This window comes from Lutjanus erythropterus, chromosome 15 (genome assembly GCF_056507025.1).
Source record: "Lutjanus erythropterus isolate fLutEry1 chromosome 15, fLutEry1.hap2, whole genome shotgun sequence".
In the NCBI taxonomy this organism is placed as follows: Eukaryota; Metazoa; Chordata; class Actinopteri; order Lutjaniformes; family Lutjanidae; genus Lutjanus; species Lutjanus erythropterus.
Genome location: NC_139331.1, coordinates 20,813,233 through 20,832,592, shown reverse-complemented (window position 1 = coordinate 20,832,592; position 19,360 = coordinate 20,813,233). Strand labels below are relative to the sequence as shown.

General features: G+C 40.4%; 1 protein-coding gene across 4 annotated transcripts in view; it reads right to left on the bottom strand.

The window, feature by feature from the left end:
- The window catches only part of sipa1l1 (signal-induced proliferation-associated 1 like 1), a 105,822-nt gene that overhangs the window by 40,160 nt on the left and 46,302 nt on the right, over positions 1–19,360 (bottom strand). For 2 of the 4 annotated variants that reach the window (XM_084736923.1, XM_084736920.1), the window contains exons 4-10: positions 15,647–15,716; positions 8,437–8,573; positions 6,608–8,176; positions 6,108–6,330; positions 4,752–4,882; positions 2,090–2,278; positions 1,222–1,396 (exon numbers count right to left, since the gene is read on the bottom strand). In XM_084736923.1, the coding sequence (XP_084593049.1) occupies positions 1,222–1,396; positions 2,090–2,278; positions 4,752–4,882; positions 6,108–6,330; positions 6,608–8,044 (2,155 nt within the window). In that variant the 5' untranslated portion in view covers positions 8,045–8,176; positions 8,437–8,573; positions 15,647–15,716. Of the gene's footprint in view, positions 1–1,221; positions 1,397–2,089; positions 2,279–4,751; positions 4,883–6,107; positions 6,331–6,607; positions 8,177–8,436; positions 8,574–15,646; positions 15,717–19,360 lie in introns of those variants that run through there. The other 2 variants (XM_084736922.1, XM_084736924.1) reach the window with 2 other exon arrangements.

Sequence of the window (19,360 nt, the reverse complement as noted above, 5' to 3'; positions counted from 1 at the left end):
AACAATATCAATTATGAGGAAGTCTTTGGCTTCAGAGACCATATGCTGACCAAGAGGAGAGTGTTCTGGCATATTCTTACTTCCTGTGGATGACATCTATGTTGGTGCACAGGAGCGCACACACCTTGATACTTACTTTTTCTTAATTTATGAAGAATTTTAGACCCCTGGGCTAATACTGTTTGCTGCATTCCAAAGATTTTCTCACAGTGGTTATGCAGTTGTTTGAATATATCGCCTTCACATATCACAGTAAATGTTTTTCTGATATCAGTCCCAAACCAATTCAACTACAGTGGAAACAGCTCATAATGATCACAGTTATACCGGTCAACCACTTATACGGATCAAAAAGCTTGGGACAGAATCATTCCTATGTTGTTTAAATTATTACCTACAGTAACCACGCATCACTTACAATTTTCATTTGCTTTTTTATACATAACAATATATGAAAAAATGTGCAATGATACCGTACTTTGACTTGCGGTAACTTGTCTGCTTTCAACTGGTTACCTAAAGCCAGTGCTGCTTGTACCTTGAATTCATGACAGGAAAAAGAAATTCATCAAGGCAGAAATAGCTATGAATGTAACATACAAATTCCAGGAGGGTTAATTTAGCTTTTTAGACACCGGCATAGCAACTAACAACATTAGCTTAGCACAGCTAGCTCCAGAGCGTGAAAAGGAGCATTTTGCTAATGTTCATTTACACATTGCCTCCAGTGTTTGGTCATTTCTGGCTGCAGCAGGAAGAAGGGCTTCTTAAATCACACAACTCATGAGGTTTTTGAGAGAGTTTAATTGAGCAGGGGAGCTTTTCATATAGAGTCCATCTATATTGTTTCATGAAGTTTTATCATCATCTAGCGAACTGGGGGAGCAGAAAGATCGTGAATAGAATATAAAGAAAAATTGTCTGAATTTGACCAGACAGATGTAATCACAATAATCAGTTTCCACTGTAAGTTGAATATCATATTGGTTCACACAAGATTCACATCATGTCAGAGGGTTTGGTCAACTCCTGCATCCACCACAATCCAACCACAATCCATTGAATGCTTGCAGGGTGACTTCACTAAAGACTCCTTTAATCAATGTGAAGTTTTACTTGGTGTGTGTTTATCACCCTGCTGCTGTGGATTGGGTATTACATCATATGGAGGTTTTTCCACTGAACAATCAACTCAACAACAATTTCTGTGCATGTACATACTCTTGGTGTCCAGCTGGGCGCGGTACTTGGTGAAGCCCTTCAGTCTAACCCTCTCTCCCAACAGATGAAGGAACTCCTCCAGCGCAGGACCAGCTGATTCGTTGTTGTACATCTCCTCCTCACTGCTCTGGCCTGCCATGCAGTACATCACTCCCACTTTCCGCTGGAAACTCAACTATGGAGAAAAGCCAGATTGTTGCAATGAAAAATGGAGACACGGGTATATTGCTAGGTAGAAATCATGTCAGAATCATCATGTTGACAATTTATGCAGAACTCATCTTGGCATTTTAAGAATAAACACCTTGGTTTGTTCTGCAGTGATCGTGATGCCATTTTCCAGATAAATCATGTTGACATTTTCAGACGTTCAGCTTTTCATGATTGCATCGGGCACAAGTATCAAAGAGATTGTTTTGCATTTCCTCCTTCTTAAGGTCGAGGCGTGTGTTTGTGTGTGTTTATGTGAGGGAGCTATTCCACTTTAATCCAACATAACAGTCTCTGGGAGTGAACGGATAAATAAAGCAAAGATAAAAAATAAAATCAATAATAAATAATTCTGCTCCACGATGAGACATCCCCTTTTATAAAAACAACACCTACACATAAAATGATTCATAAAACACGAAATCAAAATATAGCACAGGATAATAGCTGGGAAACTTGTATCTTCAGTTCAAAGAATGATCAATCATGCTGAATGGATCATATTTTTGATGAGCGATGATGACAATATCAAGTCTGAGTAATACTGTCTTGTAACTAAATGGATTAAAATAAAAAAAAGGAATTCTTCCAATATGAACACTCAAAAGAATTAATCAGTCTTCCTGCCCAAAGCAATGTTTTAACCGTGTCTCCTTACCCCCTGTTCATCTAGCTTCATCAGCTGTTCAGTGACCTTAGGTGTATTGAGTGCCAGGCGGAGGCAGTGCACATTGAGCTCAGGCACCAGGTACTCCAACACTTCTTTAAGGGGCAGGCCGCGAGCTAGACCATGCTTGGATGTGGAAGGTACTGCATCTTCCAGGATGGAGCCCCTCAAGGTGTTGAGCTACAGACAGCACAGTCAGAGGGAGAAGAAAAAGGAAATAGGAAATATAAGGATCAGGACAACAGCTAACTTTTTCAATTTGGATAATAAAACCACGCCAACCAAACACTGTCATTTGCAGTGAAAATGTGGCAATTACTTGCCAACTAAACGTCTTTCTTTACAATGAAGTGTAAATTGAGTGCATTAATTGTGCCTGTTCTTTATGTGCAGTTGGGTCCATCATTAAAGCTGCAGTAGGTGATAATATTTCATTACAACTTTGGTTGAAATAACTAGTTTTGACAAGTGCATGCTACTAGCAATTTTTCATTTTTTACTGGACCCAGTCTGATTTAAACAACCACAACCCGGTTTCTGAAAAAGTTGGGACACTGTCTTTAAAGTAAATAAAAACAAAATGTAATCAAACTTAGAAGAAGCATACATTTGCAAAAAACAATACCGCATTTATCAGTTTGAACACTGAATATTTTGTCTTTCTATTGTATTCTATTGAATAATATTGATTGGGAAATCACTGCAATCTGGTGACAAAAGTCCTCCAGGTTCTAGGTGTCTTTGTGTCTTTCTTATCTCCATGTCAGACATAACTATCCAAGAAGAACATAAGTTAGTTTGCTAGTGTTGTGTTGTGTTGTTCAAATTTCCTCCTGCAGCTTTAATTATAACATTTGATACAGTCAAAAAGCCTCTGTATGAAAACCCTTTATCATACTATAAGGAAATGTGCCGCTGGAGAAACAACTGTGTGAGTAGTCCAAAATGCAACAATGCAATAGTCATTTCCAAACTCGTTCTCCATTGATCAGTGGGGTATAAAACACTTGATGATTTCTCTGGATCAGTTTTATCCCAGTGAAAAACTTCCCAAGATGATTTTATCTTTGGAACATATTATACCGCAGTAGTGCAGAAGCTTGGTCAGAATAACAGAACCAGATTTAGTATGGGTCCCTCCTCTCTGTTTCATGCAGTGTGTTGGTCCTTTCAAAATCCCTCCCTCTACAACTGGCAACAACAAAAGCAAAACTAGCTATCCAGCCATCAGTAGATTAGTAGAGCAAGTCTATGTTTGGAAAACTGCAAAGAAGCCTGTGATGAGGCCTAGCGGCCTGTGCAATTAAATTCAATTTGCAGCATGAGGGCTCTTTTCAAAGGATAATTATGGCCATCGCTGCATCATGTGCTCAGGATCGTTCATGAAATCCTTTTTTTTCCACAAAGTCCTGCCTAAAAAATGGATTCTGCCAGGCCGTGTTGTCTGCTAGTGCAGAGAAAACAAAGTGCAGAGAACTGCCTGGCTGAGTGAGTAAAGATGATGCATGTAGGTTTTGCTGTGGTAGTTTCCACTATGAAGACTCTTAAGGAAAAAACTAGAGAAGGACATCCATGAATAAATCAAGAGGACAGCAGAAGGACCAGCATCTGAATATCTATCATGAACAAATAACAGTGGCAAGATATCTGTAGTGGTCCCATTACTCTTTAGAATCACCTATATATTTTTTGTGTTGGTGTTCAATTGGCCCAGTGTTGGTGCCAACTCCCTCAAGGAAGAGAAACACTCTCACTGAAGAGTGGACAATAGCTGTCCTCAATGGGCACTGGACCTAACCCCTCAACATCAATGCATCCCACTCTCACCCACACAGGCACACACATATATATCTATACCTGCCCAGCATCCTTCTCTGAAAATAGCAATTAGAGAAGAGAGAGGGAGGCAAGAGAAGGGAAGAAAATAGAGGAAAACACAGCACAGTAGGTCGTGCGTCATCCCAAGAGATGGGAAGGACTATTACTCATGGTGCTCTTCAATACAAGAGCAATGCTTTTCCTCCTCTACTCAAATACCTTTGTCGCTATTTTAGTCTCGTTTCGCTGCGAAATGGCACAGCTCAGTCCTTCACAGATGAAGGCTGACAAAGATGGTAGGTGGGCGTTCAGCTCAAGAGAATGAGGACATGGATCTCTGGCTTTAGTGTGTCTATAAGAGGAGATGGCAGCAAAGCCACATGGATTCACAAAATATTTCCAATCAAATTCAAGATTAAGCATTGTGAATAAACAATTGGGAGAATACATTACAATTTAAATCAAACCTGCAATAATTTGAAGCGGAGTCAAGGAATGGAGGCGGTGGCATATAACGTCTAGAGCTGTGTCTGACAACCTTGGGATTAAGCTTTTATAATGTCTCTCCCAAACTGGGTTTTTCAATGAGCAAGGCTGAGCACATGTCCTATATGTTAACTCCTACACAATTTGAACTCATAAGAGCTTCTCCGTAACATCACTCGGTACAGAGTGTACTCAATATTGACACATTAGTGAACATTTACATTCATGGCTTCGGAGAGAACAGCTACAAATACTTCTGGTGAATGGATAGATAAAGTAAAAACAAATCATACAACGCAAATCAAGCTAGTTAAACAAAACATATGTCAGTATAAGATTTTCAATGTACCTCACTCGTTCTGAAGATGACCCTGTAGTTGTACTGCTGGCCGTGCTCCTTGTGTTCATCCAGCTTTTCCCTCCTCAGACTCACAGCCACTGGGCCTAGGTTCTCATCTACCCCCAGATAGTTCCAGTGTTCTAGGGATAAGGAGGAATGGGGATTGAGGCAGGGATGGACAGAAAGGGGGAAGTGAAAGAGAGGACAAAATTATAGAAATGAAGAAATAGGCTTTGCCGCTTCGCCCATTTTTAAGCTCAGTTATACTGATCTTATGTGGAGAGCATTTAAAAACCTGACACAAAAATTACCCCTGCGTGTAAAAGAGTTACTAATGCTTCATCCATCGCATGTCAATTTTTCTCTTACAGTGAAATGTAGAATGATAACATTTGCATGAATACTGAAGGCACAAATGATCTGAAACAGTTGAAGCTTGGCTCCAAGTAGAAATGGAATTTTCTCTGCCAATGACGGGCTTGTTTTCTAAAAATCATTTAATTATAAGGTATACAGTTAAAAAGGAGGACTGGGACGATATGGATTTTTTGTGACTGTGGTGAAAAGCAATGTACTCCCATGGGATGGCAGTTTACTGCAACTGCTCAAATAATTAAGTTTTATTGGGCTTTAATGAAAGATACTGTCATAAGTGGGCCATAGCTCCTTAAAGGAATAGCCCAGCGTGTAATATGTGTGTCCAGCGTGGGAAGGACAGTGAGGAGCAGATGGTGCTGCACATAGCAGAGCAGAAATTTAAACTTAGCATTAAGTTGTCAATCTGGCAGTATATGTACAGTACATGTTATACTGTGTCAGTTAATAAATGCTGCAGCCTCTCAGTCTCGCCCATTGTTTCCAAACTGTTGCAAAAGTGAGGGCGGTTAGCCGTTTCAGTAGCTTTGTAATCAACTCTGGAACTGCAGCGCCTTTTTGGAGATACAGTAAAATAAACCTGTAGTGAGAACTCCAACACTGAATGCCTTCTTTGATTGTTTATCCATTTTTCTGTGTTGAAAATAGTTGTTGTTAGCACCTTGTTAGCTGTACAATAGCAATCCCATGATGCCTTGAGTTTAGTGTCGACCAATCAGAGGCTGTGTTCCTGACTTGTCAACCAATCAGACGATGTGATGTGTCGTGTGTGGCAGCGCTGACCTCAAATGCACTGCACAAATCCATCAAAATCAAATTTTGCAATGGTGATGGAAAATGAGCTCAACACAGGAGTCGGCATCATATTACATTTATAGGCACAGCCCTGGTCAAATGCAATTAAGACACACGACTTCAACAACAGAAATGGAGAAACAGCTATCAAACATCAAGAACTAAGAATTTAAAAGCCCATACTATTTTGCTCACCTCTGAGGTAGAAGTACTTTCGGTAGTAATAAGCGCCAAGGTCAACATGTTCCATAATGTATCGTTTGGACCTGTCGGCATGTTGGCTTGGTCCATCCTTAGACGCCTCCAACACAGCCACACCAGCATTGGTAAAATGCGTAGTGAGGGTGGAATCCAAAGGTCCTTCCTCTGTACTGCCAGAAGAATTACTTGAACTTCCACCACTACCTATGCTGCCCTGCTGGAGGGTGGAAGACAAAGGAAAGTAAGGTGAGTAAGCTAAAAAAGAATGCTATTAGATTTAATATTCAATTCGGCTTCAGTACCTAGCAATTCACTGTCAACTACAATCTTAATGTATTAAAAATGCCCAGAAAGTTCAGGAATTGCAGACTACAGTCTTAAGATTAAAATAGAAACGCCACAGAAAATCTTTTTAGGAATTAAGACAAACAATCACATATAGATATATTTTTATCCTATATTTATTTTTATCCTTATCCTTACACAAAACCTACCTGTTTAGCAGGAGAGATGTTCCTTTCTCCCTCCCCACCAATCTCGTTCCTGAAACAAGGGCAGCTGAGCACCAGGTCATTGCTCTTGTCATCACCAGGGTCCAAGGCAGGGTTGGCACTGTGTCCTGTCCCCTCCTTGCTAAGCTCCTCTTGTGAGCCACAGGGTGACCCATACACTCCACTCTGATTGGAGGAGAGGGAGGATGTGGCTGAAGCAGAGGCAGCGGCAGCAGCCGAGGCGCCGGTAGTGGTGTTCTTGCGTTTGGACCCAGATTGTCTGCTATGGATTGCCTCATTGAGGTCAAAGAGTAAAGACTGGACATCAAAATGGGAAAAGCCTTTTTGGCACATCCAGGGTTTGGGAGGTGGGCCACTCTCATCCCCTTTCCCCCCATCCTCAGCATCAGAGCCAGCTCTTGATGTGTCACCATCCACCTTCACGCTGCGCAGCTTACGGAATATTGACTCTCCGCCTGTCTCTGACTTTGACCTCCTCTTCAAGTGCTTCTCTCGCTCCTTCAGCCGACTGGCAGGACTACCTCTGGCTGGACCTAAAGGTCCATCTGGCAGGTCCAGAGCAGCCTGTTTTATTGGGGCCACGGTAAGTAGCTCTGTTAGCCTCTCTGGAGCAGGGCTTCGCTGATCAGGGGCCTCAGAGGACTGGTAACCCTTTAGCATGTCAAAAAAGCTTTCTCCGGACACACCATGTTTATCTATGGATGAAGTGCTGCCATACTCACGGTGCATGGGCGTCCATCCAGAGAAGGACCAGCCCTCATTGCTATCCCCATCCAGTTCACTGATAGTTATGTCACTGTTACTACGCTGGCGGATGCGCCTCATGCCTTTGCGAGGTGATCCTAGATAGCCATCTGGTGACAGGAAGCGATTGTCCTTTCCCTTACTCTGCATCTTGCTCTTTAGTGTGTTGTGGATGTTACGAAGCATGGATGAATCCTGTGGGCTTATCAGGTGGCCCAGCTTGGCTGACAGATTGCTGTGGGCTGTGACGGCTGACACCCCTCCTCCTCCACTGCCACCACTACCACTACCACCACTTCCTCCCCCACCTCCTCCTCCGCCACCACCACCACCTCCTCCCCCTCCTCCAAGTCTTTCTCTATCTCCACTTCCTGATCCAGAGGAGCTGGTGGTGTTGGTAGAGCTGGGTGAGTCTGTTTCCACAGTGATATGCCAAACACCTCCTCCTCCCCCATCTTTCCGTGGAGGCCAATCGGCCACACGAGCCCGGACCCCCATTTTGGGGACACCGGGGTTGGTGCCGGTGGTGGAGGAAGAGGAGATGTGGGCGCTCTCACTGCGGGGTGGTGGTGCCCCTCCATTGGGCAGTCGCAGGCGGCGGGTATAGAACTCATCAGTAGCCGGCACTGAGCCCCCAACCGAGCGCTCTGTTTGAGAACGCTTCAAACTGGTCATGATGGAGATTGGGAAAGGGTGTGGGGAGGGGAGATGGAAGGGGAAGGTAGGGATGGGTTGCTGATGGGTTTAGATTAGAGTTAACATACTGCCAACTGAGTGAAGTGTTGAGTCTCACGGACACATTTGGTGCTGCAGGAAAAGCAAAAGAAAATAAGACATGAATAGGTCTCAATGTTGAAAAATAAACACTAAACATAAGGTTTTAAATCAATTGTAAATGTGTACAATTTCACCAATATCCTATGGCTTATGAGATGTTGCAAAGGTTGCTGGCTATAAACTTTCACAAAACAAATACTGAAAGATAAAAAAGGTAGAAAATACATATAGAAGGCTAAGTTCAAGATGGTTGTTTTCTTTTTAATCAAAAAGTAGCAGAGATTCCGTACCTTAACAGAACTCCAAGCCTGATGAAAAGAAATGTGTTGATGGTGAACTTTCACAGCAGAAGTCTCTAAAAAGCAGTCCACATCACAATGATGCTAAAAGACAGTTCGATTCAGTCTGGAGAGGACAAACTCAGCAACTGAGAAAACAGTACAGAAAGAGAATGGGGAAAGGTAGAAAGGTGAGCAGAGAGGAAAAACAAGAATAAAGAGAAATTAAGTAAGACAACATCGGATATCACATTCTTTATAGTATCAAATTTTGCCTTGAGTTCAAGACCTACCATTAAAAAGTAAGCAATGGGAAACAGTATTTCTGTGAAATGTGAACGATAAGGCCTTTAATGCCTATAACACAGATAAGCAATCAGAATCAGCAATAAAAATAAGGCTATATTTGAGAGCCAAGGTAGTCCACAGTTTTGAGAAACCATAACATTTTATAGCAGGGGCATATATTAGACCACTAATAGCTAATGATTTGATTCACAGCTACATTTTCCTCAAAGGGAAAGTTTACCCATTTTACACAACAAGATCAGTTTATTAGTCATGGGGAGTATTACACAGCCTGTGAAAACTGAGAATGATGTCTGCTCTGGCTCCATAGAGAACTTTTCCCAAAATAAACCTCCTAATGTCATCAGGGCTGCTCTACTTGGGTTTGGAGACTACGGTTTTTAACAGAATGTTTTTGTTATAAACTGGGAGGCATTTAGATATTACGTGGGCATCTACCAGGCAGCGAAAAGATGCAACTGAGTTGCATAAGGGAATTGCAGAAGTGAGCAATCTTGGCATTTGACCCATACCAGGGAATAAATGTTGAGGTACCTCAGGCTTCTGCAGCATTGATTGTGACCTTTTTTTAACAAGTCTACTACAAGCCTCACAAATTCAGGAAAGAGCAGTGCTAAATTTTTGGAGCACTATTTTAAGGAAACCATGGATGCCTAAATAAGTAAAATTACAGACGCTTCAGGATTTAATTCGTAATGCCACTGCCAAGGGAGTGTCGTTCTTGTTTGGATTTTTCTCCATGACATCAAAAGGGACCATGACACACTTGACCTAGCAAAGACCTTGGACAGCTCTTAGACAGCCCACACAATCTGGAAATTCCCTTGAAAGGCTCGGGAGATTAATGTAACATAGAACAATAAGTACAAAATCAACATTTCCATATGTGAAGCAAGAGCTGTCATGTGTACAGGCAAATTTGGGCCATTTAGTCAGTCAAAAATGATGTTACAGCTATCACCTCACACAACCATTAATGAAAGAGCTGGCAAAAGACTTTCAGTTTCTGTGTGTATGTTGTATTTGTCTATTGGTTTGTCCATAATGGTGCACTACCTCTCTCTTCTAGACCACACTTTATATCACCATGGAGATAAGGACTTGTACAGTGCATGTTTCTGTGAGGGTGTGTGTGTATGTGTGTGAAAGAGAGAGAAAGAGCAGGACGATTGATTCCTTCCCTTCTCTTCCCACAGACCTCGCTGTGAACAGTCTCAAAATTCAATATATTACCGTTGAGTTTTTCAATTGCAATTATGAATGCTGTGAGCAGCACAAACAGCCTGCCAATTACTCCCATACTCTGGGGATTTGTCAGAAATTTCACAGACACCTCATAAAAATGAAACTAACAGCATGAATCAGCGCCACAAGTTGTCTGAGAAAATGTTTTTGTCATATGGGTGAATTGACCCTTTAACAAAGATCTGAGGTGCTTTGCTGTAGCGTTATGCACCTTAATGGGCAGCACTCATGACACTGCAGTCTCTCTACTCTAATGGTGACTGTGTGTTGTTCAGATGGGTCTGTTGGAGCAGCATGACATCCTAGTCTGGGCTTCAGTTCAGCTGTAAATACTCAAGTGTTTGAAGTCTAACAGGCAGAAACTCAGAAGCAAAAATTTTTAAGTCTTTTTCATTTCACAGCCAGGTGTTGGTGAGCATATGCATGTCTGACTGGGAGATTTCCATTTGCAGACACACAGTGCCTAAGCGTGAGGTGTGGGAATATTTTTGATATCCTAGGGAGGCCTTTCAGTTTTCTGTTGGAAATGATATTCCATAAATGACAAAAACATACTGTAAAATGGTCTTAAAGCTCACATTAAGCAGTCAACTGGTGTATTATTAGAAGAGATCTACAATCACCTTGGGTGGCTAATAATTAAACAATTTCAATTCACTCTACAAAAGAGATCATGAATTGTGCAACTAAGAGATCATGAATATAGATGAACATTCTCAGAGGGGTTTTCTTTCCAGCAAAATAGTTTAAGCCTGTTAAAACTTTTTATTTCATTGCACATATCAAAAATCAGTATGGTATGTGGTGATGGAACAATTATTTTTCATCAAGTACTGTGAAAAACAATTAGTTCCCTGATATCCAGACAGATTTCAGTCTCTGTCACTACAAATTCTATTTGTTGTGCATTTGCTTTGAGTACATCAAAGCATTGACAATATCCTGCAGTTTTTCAATTATCATTCATTATTGAAGCTTAAAAGTGGAGAGCCTCAGCCTGTTTACTCAATTTCCCTTATAAAGGCTGTTCCACTGGTAACAGTGCTTGTTGCACTGTACTAAAAACAAGCAAAATTCAATTTTATTCCCCACAAAACGATACAAGCAAGAGAAATATTATCTTCCAACTTTTCTATTATTACATAGACTCAACAAAAAAGTAAAAGTACAACAGCAGAAGTCACAAAGTACCAATACTGCATTGCCCTCCACTATAAGGCAAAGACAATTCTGAACATCACACTCAAAAAGTGTATCCCAAATAACTACCTGCAGAGTGCCTTCCCCTCTGAGGATTGTGTAGTACTCTTTAATGAGAGTTGGGAGAGAAGGAGAAAAACAGTGAAAGAGAGAAAAGAGATAGAGAACAGAGTGAGTGGGGAGAGGATTATACTGGATGTTAGGTTGGGAGGCTGGGAATTGAAACCAATGAATGTGGCATAGCAGGCCTCTGTACAGTCGCAGAGGACCAATTACACTGACAGATACTCAGTAACCTTTAGCAGTGTCTAAATGAGGTCGATTCCTGAGGTAAATATGTAGCATCACTGCTCAATGCAGCAAAGGGCTGCCAAGACTATCTGCTAGCCCAGTCAACTGGAAACTGTTAACAGAGGGACTTATTTGCATCTTGCTGATAATGGTGTCTGGGACCATAACCATGACATTACTGAATCATTAAAGTATTGTTGTAACATCTTGGCAAACATCTGATATTACAGATACAAATCCGGTAATTCATAGACAAGTGAGTTTAATAGCCAATTTTCTACAAAGGGAATTTTGTGCTATATATATGAGGGTGCCATTATTGTTACTATTGTGTGATTTAAATAACCATCGTACTGTTGTTCAAAACGTGTCTGGCTGCTACAGTCTAAGGTTGTTGTCAAGCAGGACAGGTGTGCCAGCATGGACACTGTGTGACTATGAATCTGCTCCAGTGCACAATGAGTCATGCACACCTGAAAATTACAGAGGAGACGGACTCTATAACTAAGTGACTGAGAGACTACTGCTCAACAATGAAAGAAGACACAGTCATAGAAAGACTATTGAAAAGAGAAGGCACAAAAAGTTGAGCTGAGGGTTCTTTGAGTGCATGCGTGCATATGTGTGCTCAGGTGCAAAGACTGAAAGCTTAGATCATTTCTTTCCTTTCTCAGAAATGCTGTAACTTGGAACCAGTTAATATTTTTAGACAATTGCAGAGTGAATCAGTGTTACACACTGCTTAATCAGCCTGCATTGTAGTTGAAGAAATTGGATAGTTTTTCCCAGGCCTGTGTTTAGTGGAGATCACCACCTTGCAAACACAGAACAGTTATTTCATGACAGAAGTAAGGAGGAAGGGTGTTAAAGAAAACACCAACTTTAAAGAAACCAGACAAAGACAAAAAAATATAAGAGCTAGTATTAATTGTTGTATTCTGTTACCAAATCTTTGACAATTATATACTTGTTTCACCAGACAGACATCATTACCACACCGACTGGTGAGTCAAGTCAAGTCATGTCATGTCAACACATACAATGTCTCAATGGGTCTTACAAATCCACAACAGAAACAAACCCAGCCCAAGCTATCTAAGGAGAAGAGGAGGAGGAACTAAAAACCTCTGACAGAGATGGGAACTTAGCAGTTCCAAGTCACAAGCATGTTTCAAGTCTTTACCTTCAGGTCTCCAGCAATCCCATGTTACTATGGTGAGAATCAAGCAAGACGTGTCCAGTCATGTCTTTGTTCAGGTGAAGTAATAAGAAATTCTGATGTATTCCAGCTTCTACATTTAAATCAGTTATAAGACAGCAGTCATGAACAGTTAAGTTTCGTCAATATCAACAAAGACAGTTGCAGCCCGCTTACACCTTGTAAATGTTACTTATGTTTGACATTTTGTAGCAAATTAAAACAGCTTATGCTAACCTTAAAGTTGGTTTTCTATCTAAAGTTTGACAAACCAATAAGTCAGTTAAAAATACAGTTCTGTACCTGTGGGTTTTTAATGACAGAGGAAGTTGGATGTTGTGGTAGATGTGTCACTGATTTCCAAATGTGCAAATTTTATCATTTTTGGATTAGCCCCCTCCATGATAACGGCATCGTGCACTGGCCTGTGGTAGTGTGCCACATCCTAGATTGCCAGGTTTGCCCACATTGCACTAAGAAATCACCCAATCATGTTTCAAAAACAAAGCATAACTTCTCAATATCTAGAATACTGCAAATGTTTAATTGAAAAAGCAAAGTTCTATCAAGTAATCTGTCTCAAGTCTGTGTTAAGTCTCAAGTCACTAATAACAAGTCTGAGACAAGTCAAGTCCCCCACCTCTTTGGCTTTAGACCTAAAGAAAATAATGGAAGGGTCCTCTCAAAAGAAAACTGAAAGAGAGATTCCCAATCTTATACGCCCAGCCACCCAGGTTGGGTGTGTAATGGAAGGTACAGGTGAGAAAATGGGAATTACAAAAATTCAAAAGGAGGAGAAAGACACTAACTCAAATCTTGACAGCATGTCCTCTCAAACACCTGCTGCCAAGATGCTGCTGGGCATAGGTGTGACCGTTAAGACAAGATATTGTTGTGTGTCTGTGTGTGTGTAGATCCATTTGTTCACAAGTGAGTGTAAAGCCACTTCAGGTAACACAAAGAGCCTGAGGACCAAACTAACGTGGAAAAGATCCAGATTATGACTCAGGCAGTCAGTGTGTGCACCCACAAGTGTCTCTCTGTCTCACACACACAAATACACACAAACAAAGGACCCAGATGATGAGGAATGTTGCATCACATTATTTTTTTTCTCACCCAAGTCATCGTTCCCAGGCTCAGCGGTATTAGTGTCTCAGTTTTCAGTTGGTTGAAACTTTGTGTTAGTGTAGATGGGAAAGCATCACACTCTTCAGTCACATTTAAACTTCACTGAATATAAACTCTATGCACAAACTTTCAAAGCAGTAATGACAGTTTCTGGAAACTGTACTTCACACACATCGACAACAATGACTGCTCGGCATCAACGATGCCCCAAAAACAAACATTTTAAATAGAATGCAGGTATTTCACATCTCTCGTGTGTCAAAATGAAACAGTGGTGACCTGGTGTTCTTAAATGCTACACAGCCATTTGAAAGCCAAACAGCTTTTCATCTCAGCTTGTCTTAGCGTAGATGACGAAATGGCAGGCCAAGACACAGAGGGAAGATAAGGGAGAAAAAAAATAAATCAAACATTATTCTCTTTGAAAGCTGCCAGGCAGCAGGCAGTCCAATGTGTCGGAGTTTCAGCTCAGAGCCTTTCAAAGTGAAATTGTAATTGTGTGGAAAGGAATAAATGTGCTTTGCTGTTTCTTCTCCCTCTGCAGAGCTCGGCAGTGGGGTGGGGTCTCCTCTCTGGCTCACTGAAATGTAAAAAGGGGCTTTTTGGGTGCTCTGAAGTCTGCTGTTGTTGTCTTCTTCTCTCGTGTGTGAAATTGCAAAGGCGTTCAACGGCACACACTCCCCTATCCCCGGCTAGCACAGAATGGCAATAGAGGTAGTGGGAGGAGATGAGCACTGAGATTTGACCGACTGATGAGAGAGGAGTCTGTGTGTGTGTGTGTGTCTATGTCTGTCTGTGTAACCAAAGTAAGAGTAAGTGGCTGCAACTTGATAATGGAATATTACCCATTCTTGAGAACTGGGACAAATCCTGTCCTACCAAAAAGGCTGTGCAACGCTAATACTCTAATAACATTTCTTGATGAGAATTTCTTCTTTTTCTAGACTTAATGGATATGAAATATATGCATTTTTTAATACAAAAATATTGGCCCTTGACAGTTGTGTCACAGATTTCCATCAACTCTACCTGATTTTTTACAAAAATATGATTTAATTGGGCATAAAAATGTTTAGCTATACCCTAAGGACCCCTGTCTCACACATAGGCCTCTATTTTTTGACAAATTCATTAAAGAGGACTCTGAAAAATAAAAATCCACCCACTATGATTATATGAAATTAAAAAATGTACCATTTTGTCAACTCCATAAGAGTCAGATGTAAAATCTGAGGACACTGACATCTATATTAAAAAAAAAAAAAAAAAAACTTAATCACTATGATGTTGGCCAGTTAAAAGACTTTGATCTTTTAAAATATTTTCTCAGCATAGGTGAAGAATATTGTCCCAACTGTCCCAATTCTCAAGAATGAATGAGATTAATTTTGCTGATTCTAGGTACCTTAGAGGTTGTTATGAATAAATATGAAAACCCTTACAGTTACATAACAAAATACCTTTGTGAAACCAACTCAAATACATCAGTTAATACTGACTTTTAAAGACGATTGAATGGCCAGACACATGTCCTGCTCTCCTCAAGTGAGTTACACAGAGCTGAAGCCTTAATTGTAAAGTCAAGTGAAGTCATCCATATGACCACTCTGTGTCACACCTCCATTTTAGCAGTAGTTTTTGAGTCTCATTAGTCAAACAGATGTTTTTGAAGCAGTGAGTCACAAATGTGGAACATCTCATTTCCATATTTGTGACTCATTTCTCCATGACTCCATTGACACTTGTATTAGTTTCATTGTGACTGGTGATGTAATGAGATCCTCTTTCTCACTCTTAAACCTCAGCTGGCAGATACACATGCTTTGTAAAAATGTCAAATATTCTTACCTGGCCTTGATTAAAACAAACAGCTCTCCTTTGACTGCGGCTGTCTAGATCTCTTGTACAAACAAGTCACCTGAAAAGAAAGAAAGAAGAAAAAAGTTGGCTGTTAAAAGGATTGCCCTTAAACTGCATCACCTTGGCTATATAAACTTTATTATAAACTAAATCATAAGAGATGTGAGGATGCAGAAACATCTCTCAACTGATGACAGTCAAATCTACCTTAGGTGAATGAAGGACCAGATATGCACTTGATTGGTTGGCTATTTACAATATTAACTGCATGTTTTTGGTGAAGTCACTGCAAATGACATGCTGCAACAATGGCAGTGATGGTAACGTCTTATATTGCCTTTATATTCTTTTTCTATATTTTATGTCCAATTACATTGAAATCGTTTATGCTGTGTCCATAAACACAAAAAGGTATTACTTAAGCATGAGACAGCATGAGACATCATTTTCACACTTGGATCAGCCACCACAGAGTCCAGACCTTAACCCTATTGAGAATCTTCAGGATTTGCTGGAGATGACTTTACGCAGAAATAAATGCTGTGACATTGGATAAGCTTACTGAAACAATGCCATCGAGAATACGTACCGTAATCAAAGCTAAAGGCGGTTCAACGAAATACTAGAGTGCATGACTTTTTTTTGGCCAGGCAGTGTATTTGCCCCTAACTTCAAAGTCATTGATTTTTTTCTTGCTAGCTTGTTGAGAATGTACTGTTTCTGATACTTTTTGGCACCACACATTAGTGAATATGTTAACAAACTGTCCAAACAACCCTTACTCGATCCCTCTAGATTAACAGTTATGATGTTGCCTTTTTCTTTGGGGAAAAAAAGAGATAAGAGGGAGAGGAAATGGAGGGGGGTGGGGGACAAGACAGGGACTTAGGAGTAAGGGATAAGAGCCTCTTAGAGTTTCAGGTCCACAGTGTGCAAAAATGAAAAAAAGATCTGTGGCCTTCCTGCATTGCCTGTGTGCAAGCATGTAAGTATATTTCCACTGTACCCACAGCAACATAACTGAAAAGACTGGTTACCACACCAGTACACTGCAAATATACACAGGAAGTGGGGTTTACCTCAACACTGCATGTATGAATGCCTGTTCTGCTCAGCAATGCAGTTAAATCAAAGCCACAAACCATTTTCAACAAAAACACAATACCTGTTTGACGCTCACACACAAAACACACTTCCTTGCCTACTGTGTTTCAGGAGTCCAACCTTCAGTTTCCCCTCCTCTGTACCTCTATGGTACACTAACATGTTTTTCACATTATTATACATCTACATTCTTTTACATACATCAGTTTGACACAATAACATGATATCTGTCCAGTAATCCAATACAAAAACCATGCATTATATGTATACTACCTTTGTTGAGCTTACAATGCTCAACTTCTGTTGCTATGAAGAGCTTTGCTCCAGTGGTTTGCATAATACTGACACGTGTTCCTGTTTTTTGGTCAGTCCAATCACTACCAAACTTTTAACCACTGTTGATTTGTATCCAAACAAAACTCATATGAACTTCTCAACTACTGTACTCTTCATCATGTTGGCTTTCAACCATTCACACAGAACAGCGGTATCTGGGTCGTGTGAGCTCTGATGAAACAGGTCCATACAGCCAATCGCCCTCGTGACAGGGGTGATTTATTATTTATGGCAAGCAGGGAGGATTTTGGGAGGGTGGGGGCTGGTTGGTTGGTGGATAGATAGAGTGATTTTCCCTGCAGGGCAGGCTGATCTGTTATTTATAGACTGTAGTAGTGATGTAACTACGTTATCTCACAGTTCAAACTATCACTACCCTGCTTATTCCAAGATCTTTGAGTTATGCATGTTTGAGATGTAACTTTTCATATTTGGCAACATATTCACATGAACTGTGAGCATTAAGTTTTCTTTAAAGCTATAATAAGTAACATTACAGCATCAAAATGTCTACAAACGGTAGACATATGTTAGCTATATATTATGTTGAGTTCTGTCCTTAAATTCCAACAATGGTCACACCCAGAGAAATGTGAAATTATTCAAGGTAATGGTGCTACTAGCTGCTAGTAGCTATAATGTATGAGAAACTACAGGATAAATCATACATAAATAGTTAATACAACTTAATAATACTTATTATTACCCAGAATCATGTCAGATTGATTTTCATCTGCAAGGGTGGTTGTTTAACAATTAGGAAAGCAACTTGCTTGGTCCAAAGCTACTTGAGACGTCATCAAACTGTTTCTTTTCTTATTGTTTTAATGTGACAGAAACCTCTAGCTGCAGAACATACTTATTGTACATTTAATATATATTTATTTATGAGTTGCGTCTGAGGTCTAGATTCAGTTAAGATGGTATGATACTGTGACATGTTCCTTTTTAAATTGCCTGTAATTCTGTAAAGGAAATCACATTAAATAACAGGAACACGTAGTTCAAGTTGTCCACCTATACATGAGACAGACAGGTGGCTGCTAAAAGGACTTAGTTTAAACAATTCCTATACCACCAACTTTGTGGGCATAAAACCTTCTTACTTAACAATTCTCTGGTCTAAGAATACTAAGACTGGCCTGACTCGAGTGGTGTTAAGGGCAAATTTTCAAACATTGAAAAGCCATAACTGCTGCTCCACTTGTCTAATTTTAATGAAACTGCAGGTATGACGCATATCATTACTAACAGGCCCAAGGGTGAGTGCTTCTTGTTGCTTGCTGCTTAATTTTCTGAGGGCAACATGTTTTGTTTTGTTTTTAGAAAAATCTGTGGTGCTAAACATAGGCTGCTGTGTTGTTTTGACTTTGCACTTTGCTTTGAATGACTTGTCAAACTGTTTGTCTGGGTTTTCTATTGAAGTTAAGAGTATCTGTCTGTGGTACTCGTTTCCTGTATGTTAAGCCACAATACCCATCACTGCTCTTGCTGCATACACATTTCGTGTCTTTAATCTACCACTGTTGCCTTCATGGGTGGGCTGCAATTCAGATTACTACTGTTAAAAATCAATGATTAAGCGTAATGAATATTTAACCATTCAGTTATTAGTGAGTATTGCACTAGTCTAAACTGAACCTAACCCCAAAAAAGTACACACGATTAGAAGCAAAAGGCCAGTGAGCTAACCTAAAAAATAGTCATTTGAATCTCTGCAGTGCCTGATAAGCATGTGTTTCTTTCTCTGAAACACTTTGGCACTCAGTGACATTTACTGCAGAATGCATGCTGTCACACCTTGTTCACTCTTGGGTGTCTCCATAAGACAATAAATAAGTAAACAGTGAAGAACACATATGATGCACTCTGACACACACAGACTGAACAAGAGTTGTCCTATCTGACAAGTTCCAATCCATTTACTATTCAGTGCCTAAAAATAAGAAACTGAAACTAACCTGTAGCTAACTAAGCTGTAGGCACCATACTTGAAGGATATTGTTCAGGTTCCTCAGACTCAGAGTTATTTGGCAGTAGCTGCATGATATGCATGTGTGCCATACTACTATCATATTCTGTATTGGTATTATAGTGATGCTAGCACAAAAGGTACAGGATACTAGAACTGCTCCCTAATAGTGGAGTTAACGATTAGTTGTTGAGAAGAGTCTGACCGTATGGTCACATTACCAGTGACACAGCTACAAAACAACCAAACGTGGCCAGCTACATTGTCACCAATGAGCACTTGCGTATAGA